At 41.1% G+C, this 14,434-nt stretch overlaps 1 protein-coding gene across 3 annotated transcripts in view; it reads right to left on the reverse strand.

The window, feature by feature from the left end:
• Positions 1–14,434, reverse strand: part of LOC142390074 (rho guanine nucleotide exchange factor 10-like protein) — a 201,216-nt gene that overhangs the window by 170,599 nt on the left and 16,183 nt on the right. For 2 of the 3 annotated variants that reach the window (XM_075475444.1, XM_075475442.1), the window contains exons 2-6: positions 7,738–8,010; positions 7,543–7,645; positions 5,293–5,495; positions 5,160–5,187; positions 2,320–2,393 (exon numbers count right to left, since the gene is read on the reverse strand). In XM_075475444.1, coding sequence (XP_075331559.1) covers positions 2,320–2,393; positions 5,160–5,187; positions 5,293–5,473 — 283 coding nt within the window. In that variant the 5' untranslated portion in view covers positions 5,474–5,495; positions 7,543–7,645; positions 7,738–8,010. The remainder of the gene's footprint in view (positions 1–2,319; positions 2,394–5,159; positions 5,188–5,292; positions 5,496–7,542; positions 7,646–7,737; positions 8,011–14,434) is intronic. The other variant, XM_075475443.1, reaches the window with a different exon arrangement.

A 14,434-nucleotide genomic window follows, 5' to 3' on the forward strand; every position in this document is an offset into this window, starting at 1 on the left:
TGAGAGTGGAATCTCATAAATTGTCTCCTTGATTCTTCGGTCCTTTTCCATCGTCTACAGTTATTAAGGTTTTTGCTGTTAGACTGAAGCTCCCCAGGTCCTCCCAGATCCACCCCGCCTTCCACGTCAGCTGCATCAAACTTCCTCTCATCACATCATGGACCGCCAGCTTATCAAAGACTTTCACAGGGATACCCGGTAGCATCACAGTGTCTGTTTGTAAGTTCAATTTAGTTTTTTTCCTCTATTATTTTGAAATGTTTGTCTATCCCCATCCTGTTTAGGTTACCTTCAGTGTGATTACCTCTCCACTCTTATTGACTACACCTGTGACTCATTGTATCCCTCTCTTTGTGTATTTAAGCTGTCTTCCCCTTCCCTTCTGTGCCATATCATCTAGTCAGTTTCTGTTAGGGTTCCTAGTAAATGATTCTTACTTGCTTTTTTGACCATGATTTTTCTCTAGTGTTTTTGGTACCTCTGCCCTGTGAATTGGATTTACTGGTAAATAGCTTTTGTATTTTCCTCGGCAAGTCTTTGACTGTACTTTTGAGTCCAACTTGTCTGATTGTGATAGAACTTATGATTTAAACTGTCACTGTATGATCCAAACCCCCTTTCCTCCCTCCCCATGAGGACTTTGTGGCTTAAAGAAAATGCTTAAAAATTATGTCTAGGTGGAACCGCCATTATGGGTCATATTTAAAGCAATACTATGTAACATTTTTACCTTAAAATAACAGTTTGAAAAAAATTGTGCAGCTAGAATGAGTTTTAATATTACGATGGGCCTGTCTCCTATGCCCTTCGGGGGTCTGAGTTGGAAAAACTGCGCTATGTAACTTTGCTGGAGCGGCCCGGGAGCTGAGCGGAAGTACTTCGACTTGCTTTCTGGCACACCTACCGCAAAAACAAATAGACCCCTCTCACGCTCCCAGGTATAAGGCTAAGCTAGCGCAACATTGTCAGTATGATCATCATGGCTGAAGCACTGAAGAAACAGAATACGTTGACTGATGAAGCAAGGAAGAGAAAGAGAGAGGAACAGCTCTCGGAACAGCTTTTACTCGTTGGCGAGAGCTGAAAGAAACATTTGGATACAAGTTCGATTCAGAGCTAGCCACCTTTCTGCTGGATTAGTAAGTAGCTTATTTGCTGCCATGCTTTGTGCTGTGTTGTACTTGCTTGATGTTTCACTGTGTTCGGAAAGTGACTCGCTAGTTTGTTATAACTGAGGAAAACTATTTGTATTTATGACAGTGTCGTAACCGTACATTACCTCCAAGCCTGTAGGGGGAGCTCCATAGTGGGCTTTTTGAGAAGTTACATAGTATTGCTTTAAGGGTATGAACAAACAACCTGTGTAGACATCAATCGGAGACCTTGTTGTGGATTTTTTCGACAGTGCACAATGTTTTTGTGCTTTGATAAAAAGATGCTCCTTCATTTTATATAATTACTTATAATGAAAACAGAACACACTATTCCTTTCCCCCCCCAAAGTTTAGAAACCCAGGTTTATACATAGTTTTTTTTTTTGTTCTATTTGTTTGGAGAGCTTCCAGCTCACTCAAACAGAGACTTTTGAAGTCATGTTGTCTTATTTTCTAATAAAAGCTTTGCCGCCTTCAGGGTAAAACATATTTAAATGCATCACAAAGTCATCCGCTGAAGAACAGGTTTAACACAGTGTAACACTTGTGACCTGTTGAGACTGGTATAATGATATTCAAAATGATACATACTTTATTGATCATTTGGTAATGTCACAAGCACTGCATGTTCAAACTATTGGCAGGGATCATTGTAGAAGTAGAAATATTTCTATAGTTGTTGCTGGAGTAAACGCACACTACGACAGGGACTAAACTAACAGATAAGGAGTTGTGAGATCAGGTATATGCAGGGGTATAGAGCATGGCATAATTCGCTGCCACTGATGCTAGCTGTTTGGTGAAACTGGCTGTGTCACTGTAAATTGCAGCAAAGTTAGGCAGTTGGCAGAAAAATGTAAATAAACTGATCAGAGCATGCTGAAATACAGCAACTGTCCTCTGCTACAAGCTAAACACCAGCACAGCTAACAACACAGGAATGTTAGATACCTTTGTTTAATCGGTGAGTGAGCTCTGAAACCACACTGAGCCACTCCTTGGCTTTATGTGATGTCTGGGCTGTCCAGATGGAACCAAACATAAAAACATTCTCACTTTATTGAACATACAGGCAGAAGCCAGCTCTGCTTCAGAGATGGATGTGAGTGGTACATGAGACATGACAGGGTGTGCTGTTACATACTGCTCTTCATCTTTTTCTTACCTTCATAAATAGTGCATGTTTTCCAGAAATTCTCAGATTCTGCAGTCACTCCCAGCTCAGACGAGATGGAACATCTGCAACAAGCATTTTAAACGTCTAAAGGTCATTCAAAGAACTTGTCATAAATATAACTTTATTATGTTCAGGGCAGTCAGCTGTTTCTTGGTGGCAAAGGTTCTTCTGTTAAATGTGTTTATGAAACATATCTGTGTGGGAGGTTGTTGCTCTCACTTCTGTTGATGAATTAAACTCCAGAACTTCTCAACGAACCATGCTTAAAGTCTGGTTGATAAAAAGACTCGAATAAATGATCACTTTTTTACTTTACTTTTAACTCCTTCACTACTGGACAAACATAGCCAAATCAATTACAACCCTACCACCAGACGTGCTGTTTTCTTGGTTTAGCTTTCAGCCCATAGACATCACTGCAGTAAAGTTAAAACACTTGCTTGATTTCCTTCTATAATATTGTTTCATCTTGAACTTGATCCATATTCACTATGAAAAGCTAATTTGTGTGTAGCCGCAACTAAGAAACAGCGCTGATGGGAGTGTTCAGTTACTGATCTACAAACACGGGAAGAGCCAGCTTATTTCAATGCTGAGCAAAGCAGTCCAACAGAGGTCCCAAACAGGCAGAGCTGCTGGTGATCAGGAGCCTGTAGTTCCAACACAGGACATATAGGCATGAAGCCCATTACCTGTTCAGGTAAAACATTTCAAATGATCTTGCTGGCTCAGATAAAAATCAGCTCTACTTTGATAAATCAACTCTTCTGTGAATGTCACCAGACTTCAGTTTTTCTACATTTTTGTGTTCTTATAGTTTGGGATCAGACTGCAAGTGAGGAAGAGTCATTCCTTTGTAACTCCACCGGCTCACTGGATGACTGTCAGTATTTATCTCCATTATTTTACTGTGTACAATAATACTGTGAATAAGGGGTGGCACATATTGTTGGAAAGCTGAGATTCTATTTTATTATACAGTGATGACAATAGGTACAATCCACATCAATAAAAATCTAAGTAAAATCACAACATCAAAGCGTCTCAACTATAAAGCTTCCTGGAAATCCTTTGTTCAATTTTTTCACACAATGAGGAGGCAGCTGTGTCTAATCTTTCACATATGCTCTCTTTTAAGTCTGCTTGGTGTGTAAACATATTTGGTGGGAGGGAGCAGGCCTTGCCACTGCTCACACCACATAGTATTTAGGGTCAGAATGCACTCTGTCAAGGTGACAATGGAAGATGTTGTGGCAGTTTCAGGCAAAGATTGGGTTTGGGATCAGGAAGTAGAAGACGATCGGACAAGCTGCTGTCACTGGGAATTCTCTGTATGCTGCCATGTAATATGTTTCTATGTTGTTCATGTTAATATATTCCCCATAAGAGGCTGCAAAGGATAGTCCGACGACTATACATTTTTATTCACTGGTTCCAACCTTTGACTATGGTCCCTAGATTTGGGTAGGGACCTTAAGGATGACATCGCGGATATCAGCGTCTGAACTGAGTTTCACTCTGAGGATGTCACGGCCCATTCTTAGAGCTACTGCTCCTCTGTATCAAAGGTAAGCTGAGGTGGTTAAAACCTGACACAACCAAAACAATTTCCCACCATATTCTCTGTTTTACCTTTACTTTTTAGCCTTTGTGAAGCTATTTTCACAACAGACTGTTGTGATGTTGCTTTGATGCCAGCTGCACATCATTAAACATTGGACTAAAAGCTCAGTTATGTTAAAGTTATACTGTTTGGTCCCCAATTCTTTCAGTAATCCTCCCAGTTTATCCAATAATGTCACTCAGCCTGAAGTAATCTCAGAGCAATAATTGATTCTAACCTCAGGTTTGATTGAGTCAAGCAGCTTGGTGCTGATTGACTCTTGAATCTGCCTAGGTCACCCACATGAAAGGTGGCAATCTCACCACTACACTATCCAGTCAGAGGTCAGATACTGCCCTGCTAACTGTTTCCAGATCACAGTTTGTGAAAAAGGGGGATCTGTTCATTTCGATTCGAGCCCCCATCTTATAGAACTCTTTGCCCACCAAAGACAGACAAACCATATCTCGAGCTGTTTTTCAAATCCCTCCTTAAAACTTTGCTTTTTGTGAAAGGCTTCGACAATGTGTGATACATACATGATTTATCCCACATCTTATTATTGTGTTCTTATGAACATCTATCTGACCTAATTCACCTGATCACTTCTTGTGAAGCACTTTTTAATCCACAAAACACTTGAATATTACCGTATTATTATCATTATTATTATCATTGTTAGTAGTAGTAGTAGTATTAGCTAAAACATTTCAATTTTTTGATGTGACAAGAACAAAATTGTGTAGCATTTTTCCTTACCTGACAACACAATAGCCATCAATCCATCCATTTTCTATACCTATCCCAGCTGTCATAGGGCAAGAGACAAGTCACCTGTCCATCCCAGGGCCACACAGAGACAAATAACTATGCACCCTCACACTCACTCCTAGGGTCAGTTCAGAGTCACCAGTTAACCTAACATACATGTTTGTGGGCGGTGGAAGAAAGCCAGAGAACCCACACATACACAGGGAGAACATGCAGACTCCACACAGAAAGCCCCCAGCCGGGATTTGAACCAGGAACCCTCTGCTGTGAGACAACGGTGCTAACCACAACACCACCGTGCAGCTCACAGCACAAGATTAGCTGGGAAATTAATGTTCTAAGATCACAAACACAACACAGTATGACAACACTTAAATTTGTAAGTGTCGTTATTAGACCTACAGTTTTAAAACACTATTTTATGTAGCTTATAGTTAATTCTGCCCTTACTTACCCCTCTGGTGAATCTCTGACCTCCATATCTGACCCAAAAGAAAAAAAAAATCTATCACTGAAATCCACAATCAAAACAAAGACTGATTCTCATATATCTATAGATATTTTGTATTTTGAATATCTTCATTCACCTGTACTGGTTGTTCTATTCATGTTTGCCATCTCGTAACCTGTCTCTGTTTCGGCATAAAGACTCGGCATTGTCGTGTCTGTGGTCCTGTCACTCTTGGTTGGAGAACCAGAGATCACTTGAGACCCGATGTCATCACAGTCATCGAACTCAAAGTTCTCCCCTTGCTCATCATCCTCCATCTCATCCCCTGTATGTGACACCCTGTTATATGTTGAGACAGAATAAGGAAAAAAAGATAAGCAGTCTTTTGACTAAATTCAGAAAATGCATCGGTCAATTTTCATGAGCTACATTTTCAAACTGAACTTTTATCACTTTACAAGCTTTACATTTTTAGAAATTTGTGTAAAACGGTTGTACTGAAGAGGAAATGAAAGCAAATACACTGAGAGCAGTTAGTGGGACAAAAGCACACAAAAAAACATGCTTCACTTGGGCAATGTGGTCAGACAGCATGACTTTCTGTTGGAAGTGATCTGTCTGTTTCTTTAAAGCTCCAGTGGCATAGTTCTCCATGTTTTCTGACTTATTTTCAGTTTTAAATGATGTATTATCATCATTACATCATCCTATATATATATATGCTTGTTTTAGTGTTTTTATCCAGTCGTCTAAAACTGTCTCTTTTGAGACTTTTTTCCCACTACCTTCTCTCTTACAAGGAACAGTAGTTGAAAGTCAGGATTTCCTCAAAGGCAGCACTTGCCCATGCACCTTGTCCACCTGGAGCCTTTTAAAGCAGAAGTTATCCAGCCATAAGGAATTAATTATCTGTTTGTACTTTGCAGAGCACAGTATTTGCTCCGTATGGTTAGTTTTTTCCCGGCCAGCAACACAGTTGGGAAGAGGTTTGGATTTGGGCACAACACTTCACAAACAAAATTTTTATGAATATTATTATGTTGTTTATGTTGCTTTACTTTTAGTGTTCTTGTGTAAAATTAATCAATTTTGTGACAATTTTTAAGAGAACCTGTGTGTGTAAAGTTACATAGATACTGAATCAGAATCTAGTCTGCCAGAACAAGTTGCAGGGTTGCCTTCCTTCTCCTCCTACGTTTAGGGAAAAGAGAAATCTACTTGCTGCTGCCAACTCTTGCACTTTTCTGAATTTGACTTAAGTACATAAACAAACCGTCACCATGATACTAGGTCATATATAATCTGTGATAACTTGAGGAAAATTTGTGGAAATATTCTTTGTTTTATCGCGGAGATAAATAAGAATATTTAATTCTTTTTTTTTTTAAAGAGGGAGTTCGATAACATAAAAAGCTTGGCACTTCTCCTCACAGGTGAGCCAGTTCAAATTAAGCAGACTTAGCAGTTTGGTATGTTATCTATGTCTAAGCGGAGGATGTACAAGCCATCAGTTCCTTCAGTTACCATGGGAAATGTCAACTCCTTGGCAAATAAAGCGAACAAGCTATATGTGCGCTTCTACGGGTCGAGAGGGAGCATCAGGCGTGCAGTGTTGTGTGTTTTATGGAGACGTGGCTGCTCACGGACATCTCGGACCGGTGTAGCCATACCCGGCTTTAGGATTATTCGGGCGGACAGTGTCACGCCCACGGGACTCTGCCCATGTTTTTAGTTTTATGTTTTAGGTTATGTTTTGGTTTTCAGTTCATGTCTTGGTTTTGAGTTCTTGTTTTTAGTCTTGTCATTGTTTTTCCCCTCACTCTGGTCACTAGTTCATTCACTGCACCTGTTAGTCATTGTCACCAGCTGCACCCTGTCTCCAATCACTCCCAGCCCTCTATTTAGTTTCCAGTCTCCCCTGTCACTTTGTCAGATCCTTACCCATGTTACCTACCTTTCTACTCTTGTTACCAGTCTTCACCCCTCATGCCTCGTTACGTCGTCTTGCTAAGCTAAGTACTTATTCATTCCATGCCATGTCAAGTTATTCATTTGTTTTGTCACAGTTGATTTTTGGAATCCGGCTCAGCCGCGCTTTTTGTTTGAACTTTGTTTTTGGTGAGAAATAAATCCAAGTTTGCTTTTTTTGAAAGTCTGCATCCGTGTCCTACCTCCCCTCCCCACCCTGACGGACAGAGATGCAACGTTAAGTGGCAAAAAGAAAGGCGGAGGGATTGCTGTGTTTGTTAATGAGAGACATATCACTGTGAAGGAGCGTCTCTGCAGCCCAGACATTGAACTTTTAGCTGTGAGTATGCAACATTATTATTATTATATATATATAGCTCAGGATCAGCCCCCCCCCAACATCACTGTGACATCTGACCAGGTGAGGAGAGGTGGAGAGACTCCAACATGCCAAAGCAGCAGGACCTGATGGCATCAGTCCGAGGGTCCTTAAGTCCTGTGCAGCCCAGCTTTCTGATATCCTGCAACACATTTTCAACCTGAGTCTGTTGCAGGAGAGGATAGCGGTGCTATGAAAACATCCTGCATAGTACAGATACCAAAGAAAACCAACCCATCTGTCCTCAACGACTTCAGAGCAGTCGCGATCACGTCACATGTGATGAAAGTCCTGGAGAGACTGGTTCTGTCCCACCTGGGACCGCTGGTGAAACCTGTACTGGACCCTCTTCAGTTTGCCTACCAGCCTCTTGTGGGTGTAGATGATGCTGTCATCTACCTGCTGCAGCATGCTCACTCTCAGCGGGATGGTGGTGGAGACACTGTGAGGATCATGTTTTCTGATTTCTCCAGTGCCTTCAACACCATTCAGCCAAATCTTCATATCCTGTAATATAGGAGACGGTTGTCAATTTAAGGAGGACAAGAGTCATGAGCAAGCCTTTTGACATCATGGACGAGGAGGCTGGAGTTGTTGCAGACTACAGATATTTATATGTGCATTTGAACAACAGACTGGACTGGACTATATCCCAACGCTGTGTACAAGAAGGGGATGAGCAGACTGTATGTCCTGCAGAAGCTCAGATGTGTGCAGCGAGATTGCTGGAGATCTTCTACCAGTCTATGATGGCAAGTGCCATCTACTTTGCTGTAGTCTGCTGGTGGAGCATCACCAGTGCCAGCAGGATCAACAAACTGATACGAAAGGCTGGCACAGTTATTGGAGTGAAACTGGAGATGTTTGAGTCAGTGATGAGTAAGAGATCACTGAGCAAACTGATCTCCATCATGGACAATCCTTCCCACCCTGTACTTATCTATGAAACCAGATGAACCCAATAGGTTGGTCAGACTATCGTTATCTTTGGACCTGAGCGCTTTAGAGAGAAACTGTTCAGTTATATAGTTACTCTTGATGGTATTTCCTTGGCTTCTAGTTCTACAGTGAGGAACCTTGGAGTTATTTTTGACCAGAACTTATCATTTGACTCGCATATAAAACAGGTTTCTAGGACTGCCTTCTTTCATCTTCGTAATATTGTTAAAATCAGGAACATCTTGTCTCAGAGTGATGCAGAAAAACTAATTCATGCATTTGTTACTTCAAGATTGGACTACTGTAATTCTTTATTATTGGGCTGTCCCACATATTCTCTGAAAAGCCTCCAGCTGATCCAAAATGCTGCAGCCAGAGTTCTGATGAGAACTAACAGCAGAGATCATATTTCTCCAGTTTTAGCTTCTCTTCATTGGCTCCCTGTTAAATTCAGAATAGAATTTAAGATTCTTCTCCTTACATATAAAGCTCTTAATGACCGAGCTCCATCATATCTTAAAGATCTCATTGTAAGATATTTTCCTAACAGAGCACTTCGTTCCCAAACTGCAGGTTTACTTGAGGTTCCCAGAGTTTCTAAAAGTAGAATGGGAGGCAGAGCCTTCAGTTATCAGGCCCCTCTCTTGTGGAATAAGCTGCCAGTAAATGTCCGGGAAGCAGACACCCTTTCCACTTTTAAGACCAGGCTTAAAACTTTCCTTTGTGATAAAGCTTATAGTTAGGGATGGCTCAGGTGATCCTGAAACATCCCATAGTTAAGCTGCTATAGGCCTAGACTGCTGGGGGGCCTCATCTGTCACACCTTTCCTCACTTTACTCTCTTTATGTATATGTGACATTATTGTGGTCATTAACTCGTGTTTCCCTGTTCCAACAGATATCATTTGAATGGTGTTACAGTGTTTGTTGTCCCCCCCTTTCTGTCTTCTCAAACCCCAGCTGGTGGAGGCAGATGGCCACCCTTCCTGGTTCTGGTTCTGCCAGAGGTTTCTTCCTGTTCAAAGGGAGTCGTTTCTCTCCACAGTCGCCTCAGGCACGCTCAGGCCGGGAAATTGGACTGAAGACAAGTTTTGGTGCAATCTGTTGGTTTCCTTAGCTAGGAAAGTGTTTTTGAATTGGCTCTATATGAACGAATTGGACCCATTTTGAACTCAATTAATTGGATTTGATTTGATTATGATTACAATGAATTGAACTCCAATTGGCTTGATCTGGACTGCATTATTTGTAGCCCTGAGATGACATTTGTTGTAATTTGGCGCTTTATAAATAAACTGAACTGAATTAAATTAATCTCAGAAAAAATGAAAACGATTAGCAAAAAATAACGTGTTCCCCGCTCCTGTCAGGAGTACCTGCCAACCTGTTCCGAGCCTCTGCTCCACCTGCCCAGGGGCAGGAAGTTAAAAGCCTGTCTGGTGCTCTCTTTTGGAAGAACTTTCTGACTGATTTTGCATCTTTTTATGGCTTCTTTGTCTCCTGGCACTTGCAGGAGTCCACCGACACCTGCCTAATACCTGTGGCTGGATTCGATCATCACTTTAAGGCCCCTCTCCATCTCCGTAGTGAATCGCCACAACATCTCTCTTCCCTGTCCGGCTAAACCGCACACTCCTGCTCAGCGTTGTCGCATGTTTAACCCCTTCACTGCTGCTCGCTTCTCAGCTGCTTTTAATGGTAACATCGACATTAACCCAGGGTCCTCAATATACAGAGGAGTTGACCTCGCAGTTTCAATCCACCAGTCTATTAACCTTGGACACGGTGGCTTCATTAAAAAAACGGTGTCCCAAACCTCCACATCAGCCCTGGCTGAATGACGTCATGACGTACAGTCAGACCTGAGCACAGGTAGAAGAAGGACAAGCTGCAGGTGTCCTTTGACATTCTTGGAGCCCTCCTTTTCTCTCTGTATTTGCGCCCCTTGCATTCCATTCTTAGGAAATATGGAATATGTTCCACTGTTATGCAGATGACTGTCAAATGACTAAAAGAACGATTCTCACTCTGTCCAACTACTGTTACAATGTTTCAGTGACATCAAAGCATGAATGGCTTTAAATATTTTGAACAAGAGCAACAGCAACAACAAGAGAAGGTCATGTTGTTCTGTCCAAGTGACCCCTCTGTTGAACTTGGCTCTTATATGTGAAACTCACTGTTTCACATATTCACAGTCTGGGTGTGAAAATTGACTATGAATATAAATTTGACAAACAGCTCAACTCTGTGTTAAAAAAACAGCTGCTTTCAATTGAGCCAAATTAAATTGTGTTTTGTCAAGGCAAAACTTGGAAAAAGTGATCCATGCTGTAATGCTTTGTATGTTGAGGTCAACCAGGCCTCCCCCTCTCATCTTCAGCTCATCCAGAATGCTGCTAAGCATCATTCTTATTCTGGCTCCCTCCATTGGCTTCCAGTGCGTTACGGAATTGATTTTAACATTCTTTTATTTGTGTATAAATGTCTTCACGGCCAAGCTCCATCCAACCTTTCTGACTTCTTTCAGCTGTACAATGCTTCACGGTCTCTGAGATCAGCTAAACAGGTGCTCTTGGCTATTCTGAGGAGGCTGAAGCTCAGGGGGGGTATTGGGCATTCACAGTTGCAGCTCCAAGACAGTGGAATGAGTTGCCAATACATATTAGGCAGGTATCTTCATTACCTGTGTTTAAATCTCATTTAAAGACACATCTGTTTTCCCTGGCATTCAACACAGCATGAGTTGTTGCTTGAGATGCAGTACTTTTAATTAATGTGTTTTATGTCTATTGTATCTTTTAATTATTTTAGTGTACCACACTTTGGTCAACTATTTTACATGTGTTTAAATAAATTTGGATTGGATCGCTCTAAACTTTGTGTCCTTGGAGCAGTGCTACAATAAATTTAAAAAAGATGCTGTTTGCAGTATTTTTTCTATTCAATTAAAAATTATGCTGGTGCTAAAATAATGGCAGGGGTCATTTAAGGGGGGTTGAGTTCCTCTTTATTCTATCGTATTTTGTTATTTTCTAAAATAGTGACAGCACAATTCAGTAGCTCCAACTCTATTGTCTATTTTAATTGTTCTTTGAAGAGAGCTTTTTATGAAGGTTTTTTTTTGTCGGTAAAAAAGATTTAAGAGATTTCTTCATGTTCATTTTGAACAATGTTGCTTTCTCCAAATATTTAAGAAACTTAAATAAGAAACGTTAACAGTTGTCATAATGAAAGATGGACTGCATTCATACTGCACTTTTCTAGTCTTATTTACCCAATCACAGACACACTCATACAACACTCCTTAGTCCAGTACTTTTTATGTATAACACTCCCTCTCAACTGCACTTCTGCACAACTGCTCTACCAGAGAAAATTAAAAGTTGGACTTATTCTATGCAAATGTTGCAGACACATACAGTCCCTCTGCCTGTCTTCAATTTGAAAAAAATCCCACCATAATCTGGTTCTTCTCACCTCCACCTACACACCCATTGTTCAGAGGCAACCTGTGAAGAAAAGACCTTCATAGATAGCTGAAGAAACTCTGAAAGGGTTCTCCGAGTCCAGATATTTGAATGCACTCTTTGAGCTACATGAAGATGACGTCAATCGCATCACCGGGTGCATGACAGGCTTTATCATCTTCAGTGGGAAGATCACCACAAGGACAGTAAGCTGCATCAGCAATCCTAAACTCTGGATCAGCAGTGAAAAGCTGCTGCACATGAAGAAGAAAGCCGCGATGGAGGAATATATAGAAACTGCTGAAAAAAAGACGACAGAAGGCAAGTAGGGTTCCATAAAAACATTTCCTGGGAAAAAAACCTTCAGAATAATGTGATTGATTTATAGTCAAAGATGAAAAGGATCACAGACTTCAGAAAAAAGGGAACAGGCTGATGGAAGGCTGATGGAGTCAATTAGCTGAACATGTTTCTCAACAGGTTTAGTTCAACCTCATCAACATTCAATAGTTTCCTACCCCGCCCTCCTTTCTTTGTTTTTTTCTCACAGGCTCATTTCAGGTAGATGGGTGGCGCTGATGAACAGATGATGAACAGAGGTCATGCACCTGGGCAGCCTGGGCCCAGGTCATTTAGCTGGCTCCTCATTCACCTTTTCAGGCTCTCTCTGACCATTTGCTGCCTGTTTGGGTTTGTGTTTCTTTTTTTTATCATCACCGCACCTCACTTACGTAGATCCTTGCACATATTACTGACTTTACAGATTACAGACTTCTTTATCATGTGGTTTTGGGATAAATTTTCAGTTTAAAGTTACTTTAAAAGTGTGTGTTTCTCCACTTTTTGTCATGGCTCACGAACCAGGTCGTGACACTACACAAAGCTCATACTCTGTACCCACAGCCTCCCGGGCTGGTGGAGAGTTCAATCTGCTTAGCAGCATCTGTTGGGGCAGCAGCATCAGAGCCAGAAACTCACAGAAACTGATTAAGAAGGCTGGCTCTGTGCTGGGGACTGCTCTGGGGCCCCTGGACTTCATTGTGGAAAGAAGAATGCTGTACAAGCTGCTCAAGATAATGGAGCCTTTTCACAACATAGTGATTACAATTGTGTCTTCGGTCTCCTGCTATAGGACGTTAAGGGAGTTTTCTGCTAACAGCAATAACTCTATGCAACAATGCTTTATGATGACAAATGCCTAACAACTATTATTTGTAGTTTTTACTGCCTCAGTTAAATTAATAATGTAGCTATCCAGCATCATTCATATACATTGTAACCCAGAAATATCTGCCATAAAATGGCCATAGGCACCAACAATATGTACACTACAATAACCGTAAAATTCTTATTTGCTCGATCCAAAAGAGCAGATTTAACCTTGGCGTATAAAGTCTGGAAACCATGGGGAGAAAGGAAGTTGGCTTCTACCAACAATAGTGTAACACAACTGTCTGTAGATATCCAAATAACATTCTTTGTTCCTCTGTCCTTTGGTCATTGTGATGTTCCTCTTTGCTTAAATGACATGACTCCTTTAAAATGATCGAATTATAGCAGTGGTACTTTTGTTAGCTACTGTAATTAAAAGGTCTCATTTCCATGAAAAAGTTAATTGCCATTTATGCTATGTCTGCAGTACTTTGACTGACTCGTGCCATAGATTTATGAGCAGCCTGAAGACTTTGATGGTGAGAAAAATTAAACTTACACAGGTATAATTCAACAAACTGTCCCTATGAAATGTGTGTGAGTCTTTTTTGGAGCTCCTTTCCTTATCTGGATTAATTTCAGTAAATCTGCTTCGGTCCGCGAGACATTCCGAACCGGGCCGTGAGATTGGGGGGAATGAAAAAAAAAATGCACACAAAAAAAAAAGAAAAGAAAAGAAATTACATGGAAATCGGGAATTCTTTCATTTCACTCGCTAGATTCTATACTTGGAAACTGCATAGATTGCATTATAGGAGGCCGATTGTGCACGTTTATTTTTTTCAATGATGACTGTCTGTCTGTCCCGCCCTCAACACACAGGCTACTGAAGTTGCAGCGCCAGCGCAGTCTCAGTTCAGCACAGTTCATGGTCAGCGATAGAGTGCAAGCTAGCTAAAATGAGCAAAAAGCAGCAATCGTTGGAAAGTTTCTTTGGTGTGGGTAAGGGCGAGAAAAGGTCCACCACTGATAATAGTGAACCAGAAAGAAACCCGAAGAAAAAGAAGGGTTCTTTCAACAGGAAATACGACGATTCGTACCTTAAATTTGGTTTCACACAGACTGGTGATTCACATGCTCCAAATCCTCTGTGTGTGGTATGCGGGGACAAGCTGTCGAATGAGTCTATAAAGCCATCAAAGCTCATTCGATACCTTGAAACCAAACATCCGACACTTAAACAAAACCCCTGGAATTCTTTGAGCATAAAAAACAAGAACAGGATTTACAAAAACTCATGCTTAGGACCATGGGCGTTAGTTTGATTTCAGAAGTGCTGGGGACAGTTACCATAAACCTGAGTAAGGTTT

Source organism: Odontesthes bonariensis, chromosome 10 (genome assembly GCF_027942865.1).
Source record: "Odontesthes bonariensis isolate fOdoBon6 chromosome 10, fOdoBon6.hap1, whole genome shotgun sequence".
Lineage (NCBI taxonomy): Eukaryota > Metazoa > Chordata > Actinopteri > Atheriniformes > Atherinopsidae > Odontesthes > Odontesthes bonariensis.